The sequence below is a fragment of the Sceloporus occidentalis genome, unplaced genomic scaffold (assembly GCF_023333645.1).
Source record: "Sceloporus occidentalis isolate IW3139 unplaced genomic scaffold, rSceOcc1.0.p SCAF_2, whole genome shotgun sequence".
In the NCBI taxonomy this organism is placed as follows: domain Eukaryota; kingdom Metazoa; phylum Chordata; class Lepidosauria; order Squamata; family Phrynosomatidae; genus Sceloporus; species Sceloporus occidentalis.
Window position 1 is genome coordinate 26,651,899 of NW_028316982.1, and position 19,105 is coordinate 26,671,003.

The 19,105-nt window shown below is 39.0% G+C and overlaps 1 protein-coding gene across 7 annotated transcripts in view; it reads left to right on the plus strand.

Moving 5' to 3' along the window:
* The window catches only part of LOC149318065 (intraflagellar transport protein 80 homolog), a 122,937-nt gene extending 115,389 nt beyond the window's left edge, over window positions 1-7,548 (plus strand). For 4 of the 7 annotated variants that reach the window (XM_089508944.1, XM_089508948.1, XM_089508945.1 and 1 more), the window contains 2 exons: window positions 2,432-2,555; window positions 6,241-7,548. In XM_089508944.1, coding sequence (XP_089365070.1) covers window positions 2,432-2,555; window positions 6,241-6,354 — 238 coding nt within the window. In that variant the 3' untranslated portion in view covers window positions 6,355-7,548. Of the gene's footprint in view, window positions 1-2,431; window positions 2,556-6,240 lie in introns of those variants that run through there. The other 3 variants (XM_089508946.1, XM_089508949.1, XR_016279970.1) reach the window with 2 other exon arrangements.
* Window positions 7,549-19,105: the final 11,557 nt, after the last annotated feature.

The window sequence follows — 19,105 nt, forward strand, 5'->3', positions numbered from 1 at the left end:
CTTTTGGACATCTCAGCGGCTTTCAATACCATTGACCATGGTATCCTTCTGGAATGCCTGAGGGAGTTGGGTATCGGGGGCACTGTGCTCCAGTGGTTCCACTCCTACCTCTCGGGTAGATTTCAGATGGTGCAGCTGGGGGACTCTTGCTCCGATAAGAGGGAGCTTACATCTGGCATCCCTCAAGGAGCTATTTTGTCCCCCGTGCTATTTAACATTTACATGAAACCGCTGGGAGAGATCATCTGGAGACACGGGGCGTGGTGTTATCAGTATGCTGATGACACCCAAATATGTTTCTCTGTGTCTCTGACTGTTGCAGTGACTAGGGATGGCATCTCTCCTCTAAATGCCTGCTTGGAGTCGGTAATGGGCTGGATGAGGGGAAACAAACTCAGTCTGAATCCAGAGAAAACGGAAGTACTTGTGATAGGCTCCCCGGGTCGGGGTAGTGAAATTTGTCCACCTGTCCTGAATGGGGTCACGCTCCCCCTGAAGGACTCAGTTCGCAGCTTGGAAGTGCTTCTGGACTCGTCGCTCCAATTGACATCTCAAGTGGATGAGACGGTCAGAAGCACCTGTTATCAGCTTCGGCTGATATGCCAGCTGCGACCCTATCTGGGCCAGGGGGGCCTTGAAACGGTGGTACATGCTCTGGTAATCTCTCGATTGGATTTCTGCAATGCGCTCTACATGGGGCAACCCTTGTACCAAACCCAGAAGCTTCAATTAGTGCAGAATATGGCAGCAAGATTGGTCGCTGGATGTTCCAGGACTGACCATATAACACCTGTTCTGCAAGATCTTCATTGGCTGTCCATTCGCTTCTGGGCACAATATAAGGTGTTGGTTATTACCTATAAAGCCTTAAATGGCTTGGGCCCAGGCTACTTGGAGGACCGCCTCTCTCCATATAATCCGCCCCGCACACTCAGGTCAGCCGGGAAGAACTTGTTGAGGGTTCCAACCGCGAGATATGCATCAACCTCGCAAAGGGCCTTCTCCATCTCGGCCCCTAAAATTTGGAACACTCTTGCCGATGAGCTCCGTTCCATCACTTCCCTGGATTTGTTCAAAAAGAAGCTTAAAACCTTTTTTTTCCCACCAGGCTTTCCCCCATGTCCCTTGATACTATGTGGCTTCCCCCTATATGTACTGGCATCATGGATTAACAATTCAGCTGGCTTTGATTTGGGGTAATTGGTTTTATTTGTTTAATGTAATGTTTTAATATAGTGTTTTTGCTATGTTTTTATTGAAATTTTTATTCTGTATTGTTGTTTTTATTGCATTTTCTGTACACCACTTTGATCATCGTGGAAAAGCGGTATAAAAATAAATTATTATTATTATTATTATTATTATTATTATTATTATTAATTGCATCTATGTTTCACCAGCATACACAGCATTCCTATTCATGCACCAGCTATGTCCATAACTGTTTCAAGGTTCTGGTTGCTGTATCATGTGTCTCACTGCTGCTGCTGCTTCCTGTTCTTCTTGTTCTTCTGCTTTAAATCTATTGGTGGCTGTGTTTTCAGAATATTCTACTAGTGCTGCAGAAATGATTTCAGTGACATTGTGAAGTTATGATGGTTTTCAATCCAGAGAGCCAAGTTTGAAAACTTTTTGATAAAATGTTTCTTGGGTAGTGAGCCCTGGATGATAACAATAGCAAGTACATTTCTATACCGCTTATCAGTGCACTTAAGCACTCCCTAAGCGGTTTACAAGTTGTAAGCTAATTGCCCCCAACAATCTGGGTACTCATTTTAGCAACCTCAGAAGGATACAATCCTGAGTCGAGCTTGAGCCCTTTTGCTGGTATTGAACTCATAACCTTATGGTTTGTGAGTGAGTGGCTGCAGGGCAGGCATTTAACCACTGCGCCACCAGGGCTCTTCTGATGGGCTTATGTGGGTTCATGTTCATATTCACATATTACATATAGAATATTCCCCAACATCAGCGCTCAACCTCTGTTTATGTGAATTCTGTAATATTATCAGAGACATTGCAGAAGTGGGCATTGGTGAGCTGAGACTCGAGCCTAGTGTCACAAATTTTATGGTAAATTACTGTTCCTAGGGCCGCAGTAAACCATTACTGTAGAACATTTCATAGATCAGATATGAAGCATTAATTTATTTAAAAATTGTTATAAGCAAACTATATTCAATGGGGAATATACATTATAAGTTTTGATATACAGCCCAGAAATATAACTGCTTCTCACAACATAGTTCATAAAATTTGTCTATGCCATCATCGTTCCCAGCACTAATGGTAGGTTTCTTTTTGCTTTATGTCAGGAAAACTTTCCACCAGTGCAGTCACTCTACAGCATGTATTTTTATAAAACCAAAGCATTTGTAATTAGGCCAGTTTTTGAGTTCAGCCTGATGAGCTCATTATTGTTTTCTTCTAGGGCACTAGAACTTGCTGTGAAACACAAGACACACGTTGACACAGTTCTGGCTTACCGACAAAAGTTCTTGGATGACTTTGGCAAAAAAGAAACGAATCAGCGATTTTTGCAGTATGCAGAAGGGGCAAGTATTCTGTAGAAGCTGAGTTACACTTTTTCAAAAACTTAGCTTGGTAGCTGTAAAATGGTTTGAGCCTGTAGTCTGATGTGTGCTTAGTAACACTGTGTGCCCCCTCCCCTTTCGCAGTATGAAATAAAATTGTCAGCTTTTAAACTTTAGGTTTCAAAGCTCTCATTCTAAGGCTTATTTTTAATGTATTTGGAGTGGCACCAAAGCGTATGGGGGGATATCCCCTGCCAGTTCTGAAAAGCATACCATGTAAATATAATACAGCTGAGTAATACAGATGTAAAATGAATATTATTTAGAAGAAAGATAGAAACATTAAGGTGATATTTTTTCTAATGCTGAAGCTTTCAGAGTTGTGGTTCACCAGTGCACACTAATCCAAGAAAAGATTCTCTCCCAACCTATGCTAGTGTTGATGTCCTGTGGGATTTATACAATAGTTACAGTACTGTTTAGCTTAGCACAACTTTTGGTCAGGTATAGTGAATATTACCTGAAAGTTATATATAGCTTTTGGCAATCTATATCATAACCTTCACATTCTTCCTATATAAAGGAGGGATAGAGACGTAGAAAAGTAGCATACTTGGCTAGTAATATCTGGTACATTTTAATTATACTGTAACCGTTCTCAGAACCAGCCTTGTGAAACAACATAAAATAGTTGTGGTAAAAAGGCCTCAGTTGGCTCTAAAAACAGAGTTGTAGTGCTGGAAGTAGAGGCACATTACTGTACAAGAAGTAGAGAAAGTACAGACTGGAATCCAAAGAATTATTTGGGCTTATGCACAGGACAAGCTGCATTTTTCCAGTTTTCTTTGCACAACTGACTTCTTTAATATATGACAAACTGCTTTTAAAACATCCTCACTTTCCATAATGAATTCCCAGGTAACACTAGGACCTGCTGTTTGAGAGAAGCAAGTTTAAACCTTCTCAGGCCCAAAAAAATAGTTCCTTGGTTCTTCAGATTACAGTTATTTATTAATTATATTTTAAAAATTGTAGTTGGATTGTGAAGTTACACCACGAATTGTGATGACAAGCTATTTTCCCATCTGTTTCATAATATTTATGTGTAAGCACTTACTGTGCAACAGTCAGCCATAATTGGAGGTTCAGATTTATGCAGTGTGAGGTACATTATTACTACAGGCAGTTTTTTGTCATATCTTAGGACCGAGACAGACTGCCCGAAAATGGCTGTCTGCAGGTGCCCGTTTTAACTCTGGAGGGACCCTGCAGCCACCAAACCATGTGACGTCCTTCCGGAGTAAAAAGAACCCGGTTCTTCAGGGTTCTTTTTGCAGCTCCTGGGCGCCACTGGTGTACTCGTGCCATAAGCGGCGCACAGCAATATGCAGACGCTGTGCATCCCTTACGTTAAGATGGCGGTGCCCGTGTGAATGGGACGCAGCCATTAGGCCGCCGCCATTACACACTAGGGATCCAAACCATGAAGTTGCTGCACGGTCTGGAACCCTAGTATCACCACCACCATGCCACTTTTGGCCCATCTGTCTTGGGCTTAAGTCAAGTAGATTGTTATGCTGTGTGAAAAACAATGTAAATAAAGTGGAAATATATCCTCAAAATTCCTAAATCTTTTGAAGAAACAAACACACATGAACTGGAATTCTGATTCTGGCTGAGGGAATAATGTGAAATGAATTGCATTATAATCAGTGTTGAAAAAAATATTTAATGAAAGACAGGAATTCACATAATAATTCGACAAGACTCATAATACTTTGATACAAAATCAAGCAGAAATGTTACTTATGAAATAAACATATTGCAAATGGCAATTTTATTTGACTTACCTATAATGATTGCGGGTGAAATTGGACTTCATGCTAGCATAAGTCTATTTCTAGAATTAAATTATCTGCTCCTCTGCGGTCCAAATGCCTCCATCCAGTCTGCTGCATAGAGTCGCAAGACCCTCAGGAGTGGATTTTTAAGGTGCACAGTGGACTGCAGGGGGCAGGGGCGGGGGGGGGTTTGCCACTCCTCATTCCAGTGATGAAAGCCAGCTGTATCAACTTAAGGTTTGGTCCTTAAATAGCAACAATTGAACAAAGTTGATTAACACATTTTATATAAGTAACTACATTTTGATTTACATTTTCTGATGCTAGGTGGAAAAGACAGGAGGTGTTTATTTCCTCTCAAATGTATCCCTTCAATCCGTGTTTGAGTTACATAACTTTGATTACATTATATTTTTAATTAACCAGTTTATTCAAAACATGGAACATTTGAAATTACATATTCTTCTCTGGCTATCACACCTAGTTATTGTTATTAGAACAAATTCAGTAAAATAGACGACACATTATTTAAAATTTCTTTAAGACATTAGGAGACAACCTAACATCAAAAACTTGCATCAAGGTACAATATATATGTGTGTACAGGACATAAAATGTATATTCTGGATATCAGTTTAAAAGGGACAAATAACATTTTCATTTACATACAGTGCAGACCTGTGCATGTTTTTTCAGCAGTAATTACCCCTGTCTTTGTGGTCTTTAATCCCAAATAAACTTGCATAGGATTGCACCCCTAGTTTGCTTGTAATAAATAATATTCAGATGAGTCTTCACTTGAAATATCTGTTTAACATCCATGCACAGTGGAAGCAGTGCATTGGATACATAATAAATTTGGCCTAAAAGTGTATTGCACACTGCAACTGCAGCTCAAACACTGCCTTTAGTATGTAGTCTGCTAGAGTTATTAAAATGTTCTCAAGTACCAATTAATAGCTCTTATATTTTTAAATACCAATAATGTAATCAGTGTTTTCTAAAGGCTCTGAATGTGCAAAATTTCCTGTCCTTCTGGAGGATTTACTTTGCATACGCAGTTGATAACTACAAGAAAAGGTGATGACATGCATGTACAAATATGCCATCAAAAATATAAATTACTTCAGATGAAGCTTTCTTCATTCTTCATATCTTCTCTTTGTATCATCTCAGTTGCTAGTTGACAGATGTACAGAAAACAAGTAGTGCCTAAATATGTGTAAACAGTGCCAAATGCATCACAAGTAAGTGTCGATAGGTTTTATGTGTATCATTTTAACTTCCATTTTAAAATTCTAGTTGCAGTGAAAGAGATCTCAAAACCATATAAAGGTTGAAAAGTCATAACTACATTGCAACATGTAATTCAAGCTAATTGTGTATGTTTGGCTGAAATACTCAGTAATATTAGTTTCAGCATTTTAATCCTTTGGGCTGGAATTCAAACTGCCACTTGCAAAGTTCTTCACATGAACAGGTTTTTCCAGTACCCCTTTCCTGCAGCAGCCTCCTTTGCACCCCTCCTCATTTTCCCCAAAGCTAAAAAACCCTGCAGAGTAGTATCCCTTGAGTTGCAAGGGCTTGCCTCCAGGAAGGAAAATTGGCAAACTCTTATGTACATGCAAAAGCATTTTCTGCACCCGCATGGGCTTGTCTGTATCCCTGCCATAGTTTTTTAACTTCTCTAACAGATTGCAGAAAGCTTCCAGCCACAAAGGGCTAAAAATGTTAGGCAGAATGTTATGAAGAAATTTGTAGCAGATGTAACATATAAAAACTTGCCAGGTTAATTTATATGCATCTACTATAATTATGATTAATGGATACTTCTCTCTCCCCTTTCCCTCCCCCTGATTCTGCAGCTTGAAGTCAACTGGGATAAAATCAAAGCCAAAATAGAGTTGGAAATTGTGAAAGAGAGAGAACGAGCTGCAGCTACTCCAGCAGTCAGAGGAAGCGTAACCATACAGCGCTAAGTGCCATGCTGATTGTATTAACTAGTGGTTTTATCACTACTACTTCAGCATACTGGTAAGCCTTGGTATGTGTGTCTGAGTATTGTGAGATGGACAGTTATGCTTGACTCTGGACTCCTGCAGCTTCTGTAGTGCTTGTTTATTACTGATAGAAAGGAATGTATATCTGTGTAATCCTGTTATGAACTACAACTGTTTTTGCTTGTAGTGCTCATGTGAGAAGTCTGAAGTTCTTGAACTTATTTGAAGCAGATATTACCAAGATTAGTTTTTCTGGAGAAGGCTGTCTTTCTTGGTAGCACAGTGAGGACCCATGGAACCTATCAACATAAATAACTGGTCAACTGTTTAGATTCCCAATAGACAAGTAGGCAATTTCTTTTAAAAGCAGACCACTGGTTTTAAAAATTTCTACGTGTAATATAAGGAAGGGTTTCTTTGTGTACAGTTATATGGATCTGAAATGTAAGCACAGTTTCAGAAGTGAGGTAGCATTTTACCATATGTACAGACTGGAAACTCCTTAATAAAAAATATTGTCAAAAATGTAATAGAAATTCTTGTTCCTTTTAAAAATTCTTTTCAGATTGCAGCTTTAATGACAAAGCTTGCCATTTTCCCATCTGTTACAAAACAAAACTTGTTAATATTGGCAACATACAAAATAGGTGAAGTAATGGGTAATATTTTGCACTGACTTCTATTGAAATGTGCTTGAGCTGTGCTACAAATGGTTTTCATACATCAACAAAAGTGAACTAAACTAGAGATACAGCTTTTTAAAGCTGTTTTCCTGTGAGTTTAACATTGAATCTGTTTCAGAATCTATTATATACTATCTAGCTTGAAATAGCAACTAGATTTCCTAAAAATATATGATGTCTGGCAATAAACCTTTCTAGAGAAAATGTGCATATTCAGCCACTTAAAAGTATTTCTGATGACAAGCTGGCCCATTTGCTTATTTATATAAAATATATGCTCTTTTCTTGCTACAGCATCATTACTTGATCAAAGTATCCCCCATTGTAATTCATTTCAAGAATATAACATTAATATCCTGGTTGATGAATAAGCCAAAAAATCATATGTTGTGGTGGTATTGGTAATAAAATAGTTTTATACAATATGTGTATTTTAATATAAATTATTCTTGGAATCAGTAATCATTTTATGTCTGATGTATACATAATGTAAAATATATGCCTTTATTAATAAATATTTCAAATATTTGTGTTTCAGTTTTTTAAACAAGCTTCTAATTGAAATCATTCTCCTTAAGAATTTATGATTCCTTAATATATTACAAGGCTGCTACAGGCTTTGTTCCTTTAGCCAAGAAAGCAGCCTTACATAGGACTAAAAGCCAAATCATTTCTACATTGCTGTTGTTAGCTGCCCTTGAGTCAGTTCTGACTCATGGCGACCCTGTGGATGGGACATCTCCAAGAATCCCTATCCTCCACTGCTCTGCCCGGATCCTGCAAGCCCTTGCCCACAATCCCCTTGATTGAGTCTATCCATCTGGTTTGTGGTCTTCTACTCTCTACCTTTCCTAGAATTATTGTTTTATCTAGTGATCCATGGCTTTTCATTATGTGGCCAAAGTACAACAGTCTCAACTTGATCATCTTTGCTTCCAAGGAGAACCCTGGTTGGATCTGTTCAAGAACCCATTTGTTTCTCTTTTTGGCTGTCCATGGTATCCTAAGTGCTCTTCTCCAGCACCACATTTCAAATGAGTTCATTTTCTTTCTGTCTGCTTTTTTCACTATCCAGCTCTCACATCCATACATGGTAATGGGGAATACAGTACCCTGAACAATCCTGACTTTAGTGCTCAGTTGTACTGTATGTCTTTATTTTTCAGTATCTTTTCCAGTTCTTTCAACAAGGAGTGCCTGGAATCCAAAGAGCAGAGACAGGGAAGCAGGAGAAGCGAAAGAGGCAAAAAGGAAAAAGGAAAAAAAAAAGCAGAAACGACAAGGATGCCAAGAAAATGGGAGTTGGAAGAAGTGTAGTGGGTAATGAGAATGGCAAGGCCAGCATGGTTACACTGCCTGCCACCAGTCAACACCCCTTTCAAGGTTCATGAGCTTACCTTAGCAGCTCAGTGGTGACTATAAAAAGGCTGCAGTCACAGCACAGTAGTCCTTTAAGGGCTGTCTGTGGAGGTGACAGGGGTTCCCCTTCCCACAAAAGCAGGAACAGCCCCTATAAGAGCTGAGATGGATTTATCAAACTGGGATAGGACATGTGGCTATACAGGATTAGATATGAGCTCTGGTGCCAGCTACAGCTGGTACAGTTTGGCAGGAGGAGAGCACATTCTCTTCTTCCTCTGGTATAATGTAGTATGAGGCTAGAGTTAGTGTTAGAGTAACGGCCTGCAGGCTCTCCATTGCCTTGGTGGTGATAGGGTTTGAAGTGCTGGTTTCTGTGGTCAGGCTTAGTTGGTGGTCTCTTGGACATGCCTCACGTTTGTATGGGTGGCTTATACAGCCACTAGGTTTAGGCTTCATGCCAGGCCAACACTATACAGCTGTTAATAAAGTTTTGTCCTTTTGTTCTCTAGTTGGCCTTTGTGTGTGAGTTTTCTTTCTTGACTTATGGTTGGATTTACAGTCTGTATTCTTGTTGATGCTAAAAGACCACCTATACCATGCAACAGTTACTGAAGAGGAATGATCTGTTACAGGGCTGACAATAGTAAAGTTATATTTGACTTACCAGAACAATACTATCTAGGCATTCTTCAGTTCCTGAACATTACTTCTTTAACAGAAAGTGTGGTACCAAAACAGCAATAATTTCCTATACTGCCAAAAAAAGAACAATTCAACATATTGCAGGAGACCTTTTATTCAAAACTAACAATATGAAAGTGTGAAATGAAAGAACCAAGTTAGATAAGCCCTTTTCTTTCTTTGATTTTTGTCTGCTTTTCTCTTGATACGGGACCCAAAGCCGGATAAGTAAACAAAAACATTTTGAAACTTCTGTAGACCACTTGACAATGTCTTCCAAAATATCTGACTCGCCTTTTCCCTTTTAACCTGTAGTATGTTACTGTAGCAATTTAATGAGTTCAGTTCTCTGAGGTTTCTTGAAGCAGTCAGGGTGAGTCACTGAAGACCCAAACACAAAGAGTTAACTACTGAATGGGGGAAGGGGAGCTTTGGGAATCTCCCATATAGCCACTTCCTGTCTCTGTGTCTCTTTCCACAGAGAGAGTTAATCTGTTCTACACAGCAAATTACACTTAGTTCCAATAAACCTTTGTTAGCATCCTAAAAAGTTAGTCTCCTGTCATATCCCTCTGTACAAGCAGGCAGTTGATTCATCACTACAGCTTCAGACTGGTGCCACTGAATGGGAAGGAACCCATTTCTAGACACATGTGGTCAAAAGCCCTCATAAAAAGAAGTTTCATTCTCAAGAGGCTTCATTAACTGAGGTATGCCTATATTGGACATTTACTGGCGTGCAGCACTTTCTAAGATGTACAGTAAACTGTATAGGGCTTAGAATGTGTTGCTGGAACTTGTATTAGAAATCTACTACCTACAATTCACATGACACTGCTTTCCCTACTTTATAATCTTTAATACTGTGGCGGATACGGAGTCATGCAGGTTGGAAACCTGAAGTTTTAAGTGATCAATTTTTGTTACATTTTGCAGCACATCAGCTACAACAATTAGAGTACTGAGAGCCATACATGTTTTGCAATGTAATGTACTTTGAGGGAAGCCATAGCTGAATGGTAGAAACGTATGCTTTGCAGAAAGAAAATCCAAGATTCAGTTTAAATTACAGAGATGTAGGAGACAACAGGAAAATTTCTTCTTGAGATACTGGACACCTGCTGCCTGTCAGGGTGGATAATACTGGACTAGATGGACAGTCTAACCTGGTTGTCCATATTCCTGTACATGGGTTTTTCTCTCTTTTTTACTTTTCTTTTGTTTTTTGTTGGTCAGTAGATAATTTGGATTCTTGCAAATTTCAGCTTTTGAGTTTTAGTTGTACAGAATTTGAAATAGAACGCCTGTTTCTGACATTCCACAGAGAACAGGAAAGAAGGAGGCAACTGCCTCCTATCTTCCATGGAAAGAAGAAAAACAGTTTGTTGTAAGAGACAAATGAATGAAAAGTGTCCTACTATTTAAATGGTCATTCAGAATAACAGGCTTTTCCTTCTCCAAAGAACAGATGAGTGGGTCAAAACTGCTGATTGCTGATCAGATGGTTTCTTGCCTGTTTTCCTACTTTTAAAGTACAGATTGATTGTACAGAATTATCTAAAGATAATCAAACTTTATGTTGGTGCTGAGGTTAACAAAACATAGGGGTAACAAGGGTTCCTGCTTCATGCAGAATGTAAAAATAGTTTCCTGAGTCTAAGTACTTCATCCAACGACTTCTGTGTCATTGTAACAATTGTGTGGGTTATTCTCAGAAAGAGATATGCACAGTGCAAAAAAGGTGCCAAGATGGAACAAACCATCTTGTTCCGTGATTTTGGCTTGGATCGATCAGTTGACAAGGTTACATCTGTACTGGCATTATGAATTGTCACTGTAGCTGCACAATGGTGTAAGACTGATCAAATGATGCCTGAGATTTCACTACATTTTATTGCACCAAGCCAGTCATTGCACAACTCAAAGTGAACTTAAATCTTCATTTCACTACAATTAAAAATGATATTTGTTTCCATGAGAACTAAATAATCTCTATCATACATTTATCCTCAATTTCTGGAAATGCAGAATACCTGTGCTTACAGCTACCTTCAGAAAAATGAAGTGATGGCAGAAAGTATTCTGCTATTACTTCCTTTAAAAAACAAAAATCCCACAGCTGAAATTCATAACTTTGTGTTACAATTCTTGAATTCTTCTGAGAGTTTCTTCTTGTACACAGTAAATGTGAATTATTTGTAATTGATAAAGACAAGAAATACATCGGTTAAACAGAAGTGATAAAAACTGCAGTGCTTGCATTTAAAAAAAAAATTCCTAAAGAAGCAAAATCTGAACCAAAAACGTATGTCCTCCTGACAAGAGCCTCAAGAATATGCCAAGCCATTACACACCCCAGTAAGGTTTTTAAAGTACTAAAACACTCCAGGCCTGGTTTCAAACGGGAATGATGCCAACTTAAAATGCTTTTTCAAAGCAGAAAGCAAATCTGAAAAGTAATAGGATCCTGGCATATTTGTTTTGGCCTCCCTCACAGAAATGTTAAATGATTCCCATAATATAATTTGCAGTACTGAAGTAATTTGGGCTTTGCCGCTCATTTATATTTAATAAATGTGCCATTTTTATCAAACTTGAAGATAAGCAGGAACATGAGAGAGAATATGAGAGAGAATAGGCTTTCTCTCTCATATGGAAACGTTACAAGCTGATAAAGCACACTTGGATTCTCATTTTGTGTTCAGAATGTAAGAATACAAAGTAGCCTTCCTGGATTAGACCAGAGGCTCATTTAGTCTGGGACTGTCTCTGACAGTCACCAGCCAGATATTTCTGGCAAGCTCATAAAACAGGACATGAAAATAATAGTCCTCCTCTGTTTTTTATTCCTGTTGCCTGGTCCTCATAAAAGAGTGACTTCAGGGACGGCTGAAGATGAATGCATGAAAATCAGAACAGTCATTGCCATGCTGGTTTGGGAGATCATGGATATTGTAGTCCAGGTCCCCCCCTCCCCAAACTCTGATTTAGACCTAACCAATTTAAAGCTGTCTCTTGTCGTGTCCACCACTCTTACCTAGTCCTAGTCTTATTAAGCTCAGTAGAAGTTCCTTCTGGGTAAATATACATTAAACTGACCAGTCTTCAAGTTAACCATGTTGTGTGAAAAATTGGAAGAGTGTTACTGTTTTCAGATGTCTATGACATCACTGATTTCTTGGTCTCAAATAATCACTCAGTTGGCTAGGCAACAATGTTGGGGCATTTTCGCCATAAGATGAAGTAAGAAAACACAAAAGAGGGTTACAGAATCATAGAATAGAATCATAGACCCATAGAGTTGAAAGGTGCCTCAAGGGCCTTCCAGTCCAACCCCCTGCCATTCAGGAACTCACAATCAAATCACCCACAACCAATGGCCATCCAGCGGGAGTCTGTTCCACTGTTGAACAGCCTTTACTGTCAGGACGTTCTTCCTAATGTTGAGGTGGAATTAGAAAGAACTTCCTGACAGTAAGATCTTTTCAGCAGTTATACTGGGATAACAGCAATGTAGCCAGCAACAGTCTAGTTAGCCAACACAAGAACTTCTGCTTATTTTTAATCCTGTACAATCAGAGCTTCTTTGGGTTAGCAGTGCAATCTCAAAAGATGTGCAGTCTTTAGATGCTTAGAACTAAGCAGAAGCCCCTTGAGATTGCTCAACTAGCTATTCTGCTGGCATAAATCTTTCTGCTGTCTGATCTCTGTGGCCAGCCAGCAGATAAACCAAGAAATGGGTAAGGACACCAGTACATGGGGAATCTCTGTTACTTTTTACTTGACAGATAACTTACTTAAGGGTAGGGAGGAGCCATCAAATATTATAGGTTGTAATATGAGGGGAGATCTTGGATGAAACTACCAAGATACCAAATGTGGTTTATAAGCTGAATACTTATAGTACCGAGTTCTCAAATGGTGGGGCTAATATTATTCCTTGTTTTAGTAAACTGTGCTCAGAAACAAGCACAGGAGTCATATCAAGTATAAACACTGTGTTGAGTTGAGTACTGAATGTATTGAAATAAAAATGTTCTAATTTGAATGATTTTATTTCATTATAAAATGTAAAAATATGCATGAGTATACATAAATGTGTGAATCAAAATATGCACACTAAAACATATATGTTTATTCATATACTATGTCAAGTGGAAGGGGCCCCCAACATTTCCCAGGGGGGGAAAGTGTGAGAACCACTGATATAGCAGAAATAAATACAATTGAATATGATGATGCTTACACTGAAGTAACTATGCATAGAATAGCAGTTACGCTCAGTGAACTCAATAATGAGGTGTTTTTAGTTGATATTTCGAAAAATCTGTTTTCTTAAGTTAGAGTTTTAAAGCCATGTGTTATAAAGCAAGGTATCTAAAACCCTGGTGGTATAACTCTGGATTTTTCTTGGTGGCATGACTGTGGCAATTGTTTTAATGCACTTCACAGCTGTTAGGAATTGCCCTGAAATGCACTTGCACTCACTTATAGGAAATTTGCTTAAGAAATGAAATGAAATGGGGAAAATAAGATTCCTCCAATTCTGAACTGTGTTGCTTGTTCAGCAGTCGAGTTAATGCACAACACCAATTTTGTGCTCTCCACTTGGTCAGAGGCTACAAAGAAGGCTTTAAAAAACAAAGGCATGCATGATTCAGTCAATTTCATAATCTTTCTGAGTAAAGGAGAAACCAGACTCCTGCATCTGAGAATCTAGGAAGACCAGCATTTTCCTTTACACCGTTTATGTTATTTTTCCTAATGTCAAATGTGTGTTCATTGATTCTCTTGCAAAAAGAGAAGTTTCTGCTCTGTATGTTCATGTTCATTTGCAAAATTAAAGTGACCATCCTAATAGAGAATTTAAAAGACAGAAAACAACAGGAGACCATTGAAATATCACTGTAAGCATGGGCTCACACCCACCATTTCCTAGGTTTAACCTGGCCTTGCCCCAGGCGCCCCCCCCCCCCTTTATTGGAAATAATAATAATAAAATATTTATTTATATCACGCCTCTTCCATTTTGGGGATCGAGGTGGGTAGCAACAAAGTTTGTACAATGCACAACAATAAAAACAAGACCCACAAGACCCCGGCCCTACCCTCCCTCCCAAGTATAAAATTAAACAATAAAAATTGTTAAATATACATAACAATACATCAAAATTAATAAACAATCCACGAATGAGAGAAAAAAATAAGAGGAAGGGGATTCAATTGGTTCTGGACATTATCCATTGGGGAAGGACTGCTGGAAGAGAAAGGTTTTTATTGCCTTTTTGAAAGCCTCAAGCAAGGATAATTGGCGAATCTCTTCTGGCAGGTCATTCCAAGTTTTTGGAGCGGTGGCAGAGAAGGACCTCTGGCCTTAGTCAAGCAACTGGTGTAATCTATTGGATATTAGGTGTAATATGTAGCTATTTCATCTATACATTAAATAGCCCTTTAAAGTTGTCCATGTTGGTGGACATCTCTACATCTTGTGGTAGGAAAAAATAAACAGTTCAGCTAGGCACTGTGTGAAGAAATATCTTGTCTCTTTATGAATCTTCCACCATTCAGATCCAATGGATGCTCACATTTTCCATCCTTATTAGACAGGGGAGAAATCCCTTATTCACTTTCCAAAGCCATGTATTATATCTCTCTGTTCTGTTCTCTATTTTTTTTCCTAAGCTAAAGGGGAGTTGTTCTGGACCCTTGCTTCTTTTGGATGCCTTTTTTTTTTTTTACACATTTTCTAGTCTAACAATATCCTTCTGGAAGTACGGTCACCAAAACTGTGCATAGTATTCCAATCTGCGGTCACACCATAGAGCTGAACAAAAGCAGTATGATATTGATAATTTTATTACTGATGCTTTTTCAAAGAGCTACATTTGCCTTTTTACCCCTCAGCAGCTGCACACTGGACTGACATGTACATTGAGTTATCCACCACAGTTTAAAGCTTCAATTCGTCATTACTCCCAGATGAGAATGTATGAGCATGTATATCATTCCAGAGGTCACTGTATGACCAAGAATTTCAATAAAGATAAAAATAGGAAGAGTTGTATTTGAATTTGTTTTGAACATAATAATCAATAACGCTATGAACAGAAAATGAGGAACAACTTTAACAATGGTTGTGACCCTCCCTAAAGTGGATAGTCTGCTTTAGAGGTACTGGAAATGGTGAAGAGATCCTTGACAATATGAATTTATTCTTCAGATGACCCCTTAATAATTTCATAGTTTTATAATTTCATATCTCTTATTGTTAAATGTTTTGAGCTCTCCTTTTAGTAAGATGGTTGGCTGGAATGGATTAATTGGATTAATTAATTAATTAATTGAAATAGTATATAGCTGTGCCTTTCAAAAGGAAACATTAGAACCCAGAAAAACAAAACTATATTGGTGGCAAAACCATTTGTGTATCTTTCATACAGGTACAGTGCTATTGTCAAAGTAAAAGACAACTTTGCGCCTCAAAACTAAATAGTTAGCTTCTCCTAAAAGGAAAGACAATATCTTAACTTACTCAGTATTTAGCAAATGATATTGTACTGTATTGATTTTTAAATCACAGCCATGCAATTTGTGGTCCTCCAGATGTTGTTAGCATTTCTCATTACTACCTAGGTGTGATGGGAGTTGCAGTTCAATAATATGGTTAGCCTAGTGATTAAAGACCTGGTCCTTGTGGTCGTATTTGCAGGAGTTCGAATCCCAATATTTAACGTTCCAGCATGCCAGCATAGTATAGTGGTTTGAGTGTTAGACTATGATTCTAGACACCAGAGTTCGATTCCCCACATAGCCACAAAACCCACTGGGTGACCTTGGGCAAGTCACATGCTCTCAGCCTCAGAGGAAGGCAATGGCTAACCTCCTCTGAACAAATCTTGCCAAGAAAACCCCATGATAGGGCTTGGAAAACAACTTGAAGGCACACAACAACAACATCTGAGAGGCTACAGATAGCCCACTCTGTTTTAAATCTTTGGAATATAAAGGAAAAGGTCACCCTTTGGGGTGGCCTGCACCCACCCCCTTCCCTGACGGATTGGGGCCTGAGCAGTCACAGCGGCAGCCCCGGAGGCCCTGATACGCTGCTTTTCCAGGCCTTGGGGCTTCATGCCCCAAGGACACCCCGACAACGGTGGGGAGACAGAGAAAGGGGCCACTTGGCCCCTTTCTCTTCAGTATCGCTGGCACGGCCATGTAAAGGCCGCACCAGTGATACGCAGCATGAAAGGAGCTCCGTTTTGGAGCTCCTTTCGGCGCTGCTGAAAGGGCGCCACAAGCACCCTTCAGCAGTGCTAGGATGTAATGGCCGCGCTTGCGCCATTTGGATGCGCCACAGCCGTTACGTCAAAATGGCAGTGCCTGTGTGTACAGGGCGCCACCATTTTGACGCCCCCATCATGTGCTAGGGGTGAGGCCAGTATGGACGCTGCGTCATCGGCCAACCCCTACCACGTGACGGGGGCGCCACATATGCCGGTATGTACAGCGCTAATGTTTCCCTTCTTGTTTTCATCTTGTTTGTTTCTGATTATGATTAGAAGAGTATTCCTTTTGCAAATATTAAATAATTGTCTCCATTGTTATTGAATTTTAATAACATTTTAACTGAAAATACTTTCAGGTTTCTTCTGTATGCTTTTTTCTTGCCTGTATAATTTATTTCAATTATATAGATTCCCCCACCCCATTTTCAAAGTTTCCACATTGTCCAAAATACTCTTGCTAATAATTAGCAGAAAAAAGTGATGTTCTTACAATACCATAAAGGTAACGTATCTATGATAATCTAATGCATATAATTACAAAGCAAAGATTTCATTTGAAAAGTAAATTGTAGTGAATAGAATGGCAACAAAAGACCACTTATAATCATCCCAAACCTTGCTCCTTGACTATTAACTTACTTACTCTATAGAAATTAGAAGACAGATAATAGCATTTTGAGGGCAAACACAAGATTCTTCATCAACAGTTTACAAAGTCAGATCCTCTGAAGTTGGATCAGTAAGCTGCTTCTGGTTGGCAGCATATATATTTCAGATCCAGGTCTTATGCACTAGACCTCCTTTCTTTTAATAAAACAGCACATATGTGTGTGTGTATTCACTTTAAAAAATTGTGGTAGGGATTGTATATATGTGTGCTAGTGATAATACTGATACTGACCAGTAGGTGCTTATCACTGCTTGCTTCAGACTAAAATATTCTGAATTCTGCTGAAACCCCCACTTATACACACACATTCCATAGCTCAGAAATATACATTTGATTGAAATTGTGATGATGGCATTATCAACTATTTGTGCCATTCTAAAAATGTGAATATTTTCTTTATCTTTAGAAAGAAGCAATAAATCTTTGAAGACATAAAGTACGTTTAATTGTTGTCCTAACCTCTTCAGTTATTATTTCTATCTTAAATGGCCATAAATGGGGCGTCTCAAGAACTATCCTTGAAGCTAAAGGCCCTTCTCACTCTCTTTTTTTTAACTGAGCTGGATATGGTCTGATTTGAAACCCTTGTAATGAGCATCTCATGTGATATTAGCCATAGTGAAAACATCTGGGAATTGGTTAGATGTAATCTTGGATTATCTTTCATTCTAGACAAATGTCTGTTATTAACCTCCTGTCTGAATTCCATGCCTTGTTTAAATATGATGCACACACAGGGACCATTAAAAAACTGAACTATTCATTACTTTGCTGCTAAGTTCACTTCTCTGTATATGTCCTAATGGACATTGTTGATGCAACTGTACTACCAAAGTTGCCAAATGGTGGGGAATGATGAGAGTTGTAGTCCAGCCAAATCTAAAGGACCATACTTTCCCCATCCTTCATACAGAGGAACATGAAAATCATACGTATGGACAGAAAGTGTAATGGAATATGTTACTCACAATGGCCCAGTATACTAATCACACAGCTTTCAGAAATTTGGAAATGTGTAAAGAGACTTGTACAGATTACTCACAGGGGAGTAACAATGACCCTACAGGTGTTGTTAGACTGCAATTTCCATCATCCTCATCATTGCTGATGCAGACAAGACTAATGGGATCTAAAGTCCAGGAACTTCTAGTTGAGTCTAGTTCCAGATCTAAACACAGGAGCTGATACAACTGTTTCGAGATAAGGACAATCCTGCTATGTCCTAACCACAATGCAAGTGACAAGGTGAGCATACTTCCCCACCTGTAATGCTGAGTTGTTTTTAATTTGTAAGCCCAGTTTGAAGGGAATGATAGGATTTAAATAACTTCATCCTCATCCTAATCACAATCTATTGCATCAGACAACCTGCCCGTTTTCTTATATACGTTTTTAAATTACTGCTTTTACTTTAATGTGATTTTAAATTCATATTTAACTATTTCAGAGTACAGTACCTACAGTTTTAATAGGAGTTCTCTCCTAGGATAACAGAGAAAGTTAAGAAGTGATATAATAGCCCTGTTTAAATATTTGAAGGAATGTCATATTGAGGAGGGAGCAAGCTTGTTTTCTGCTGCTCCAGAGACTAGGACCCAGAGCAATGGATGCAAACTGCAGGAAAAGAGATTCCACCTCAACATTAGGAGGAACTTCCTGACAGTAAGGGCTGCTCGACAGTGGAACAAACGCCCTCGGAGTGTAGTGGAGTCTCCCTCCTTGGAAGTATTTAAACAGAGGCTGGATGGCCATCTGTCAGGGATGCTTTGATTTAGATTTCCTGCATGGCAGGAGGTTGGATTGGATGGCCCTTGTGATCTCTTCCAACTCTGTGATTCTATGATTTACATTAGTTTGAGAACCAGTGTGGTGGTGGTGAGTGTTGGAACATGGTACGAATCCCTGCTTGGTCATAGAAACCCACTGGCTGGCTTTTGGCAGGTCACAGCTTCTCAGCCTCAGAGGAGGATAAAGGCCAACCATCTCTGAACAAATCTTGCAAACAAAATCCTGTAATGGGTTCACCTTAGAGTTGCCATAACTCAGAA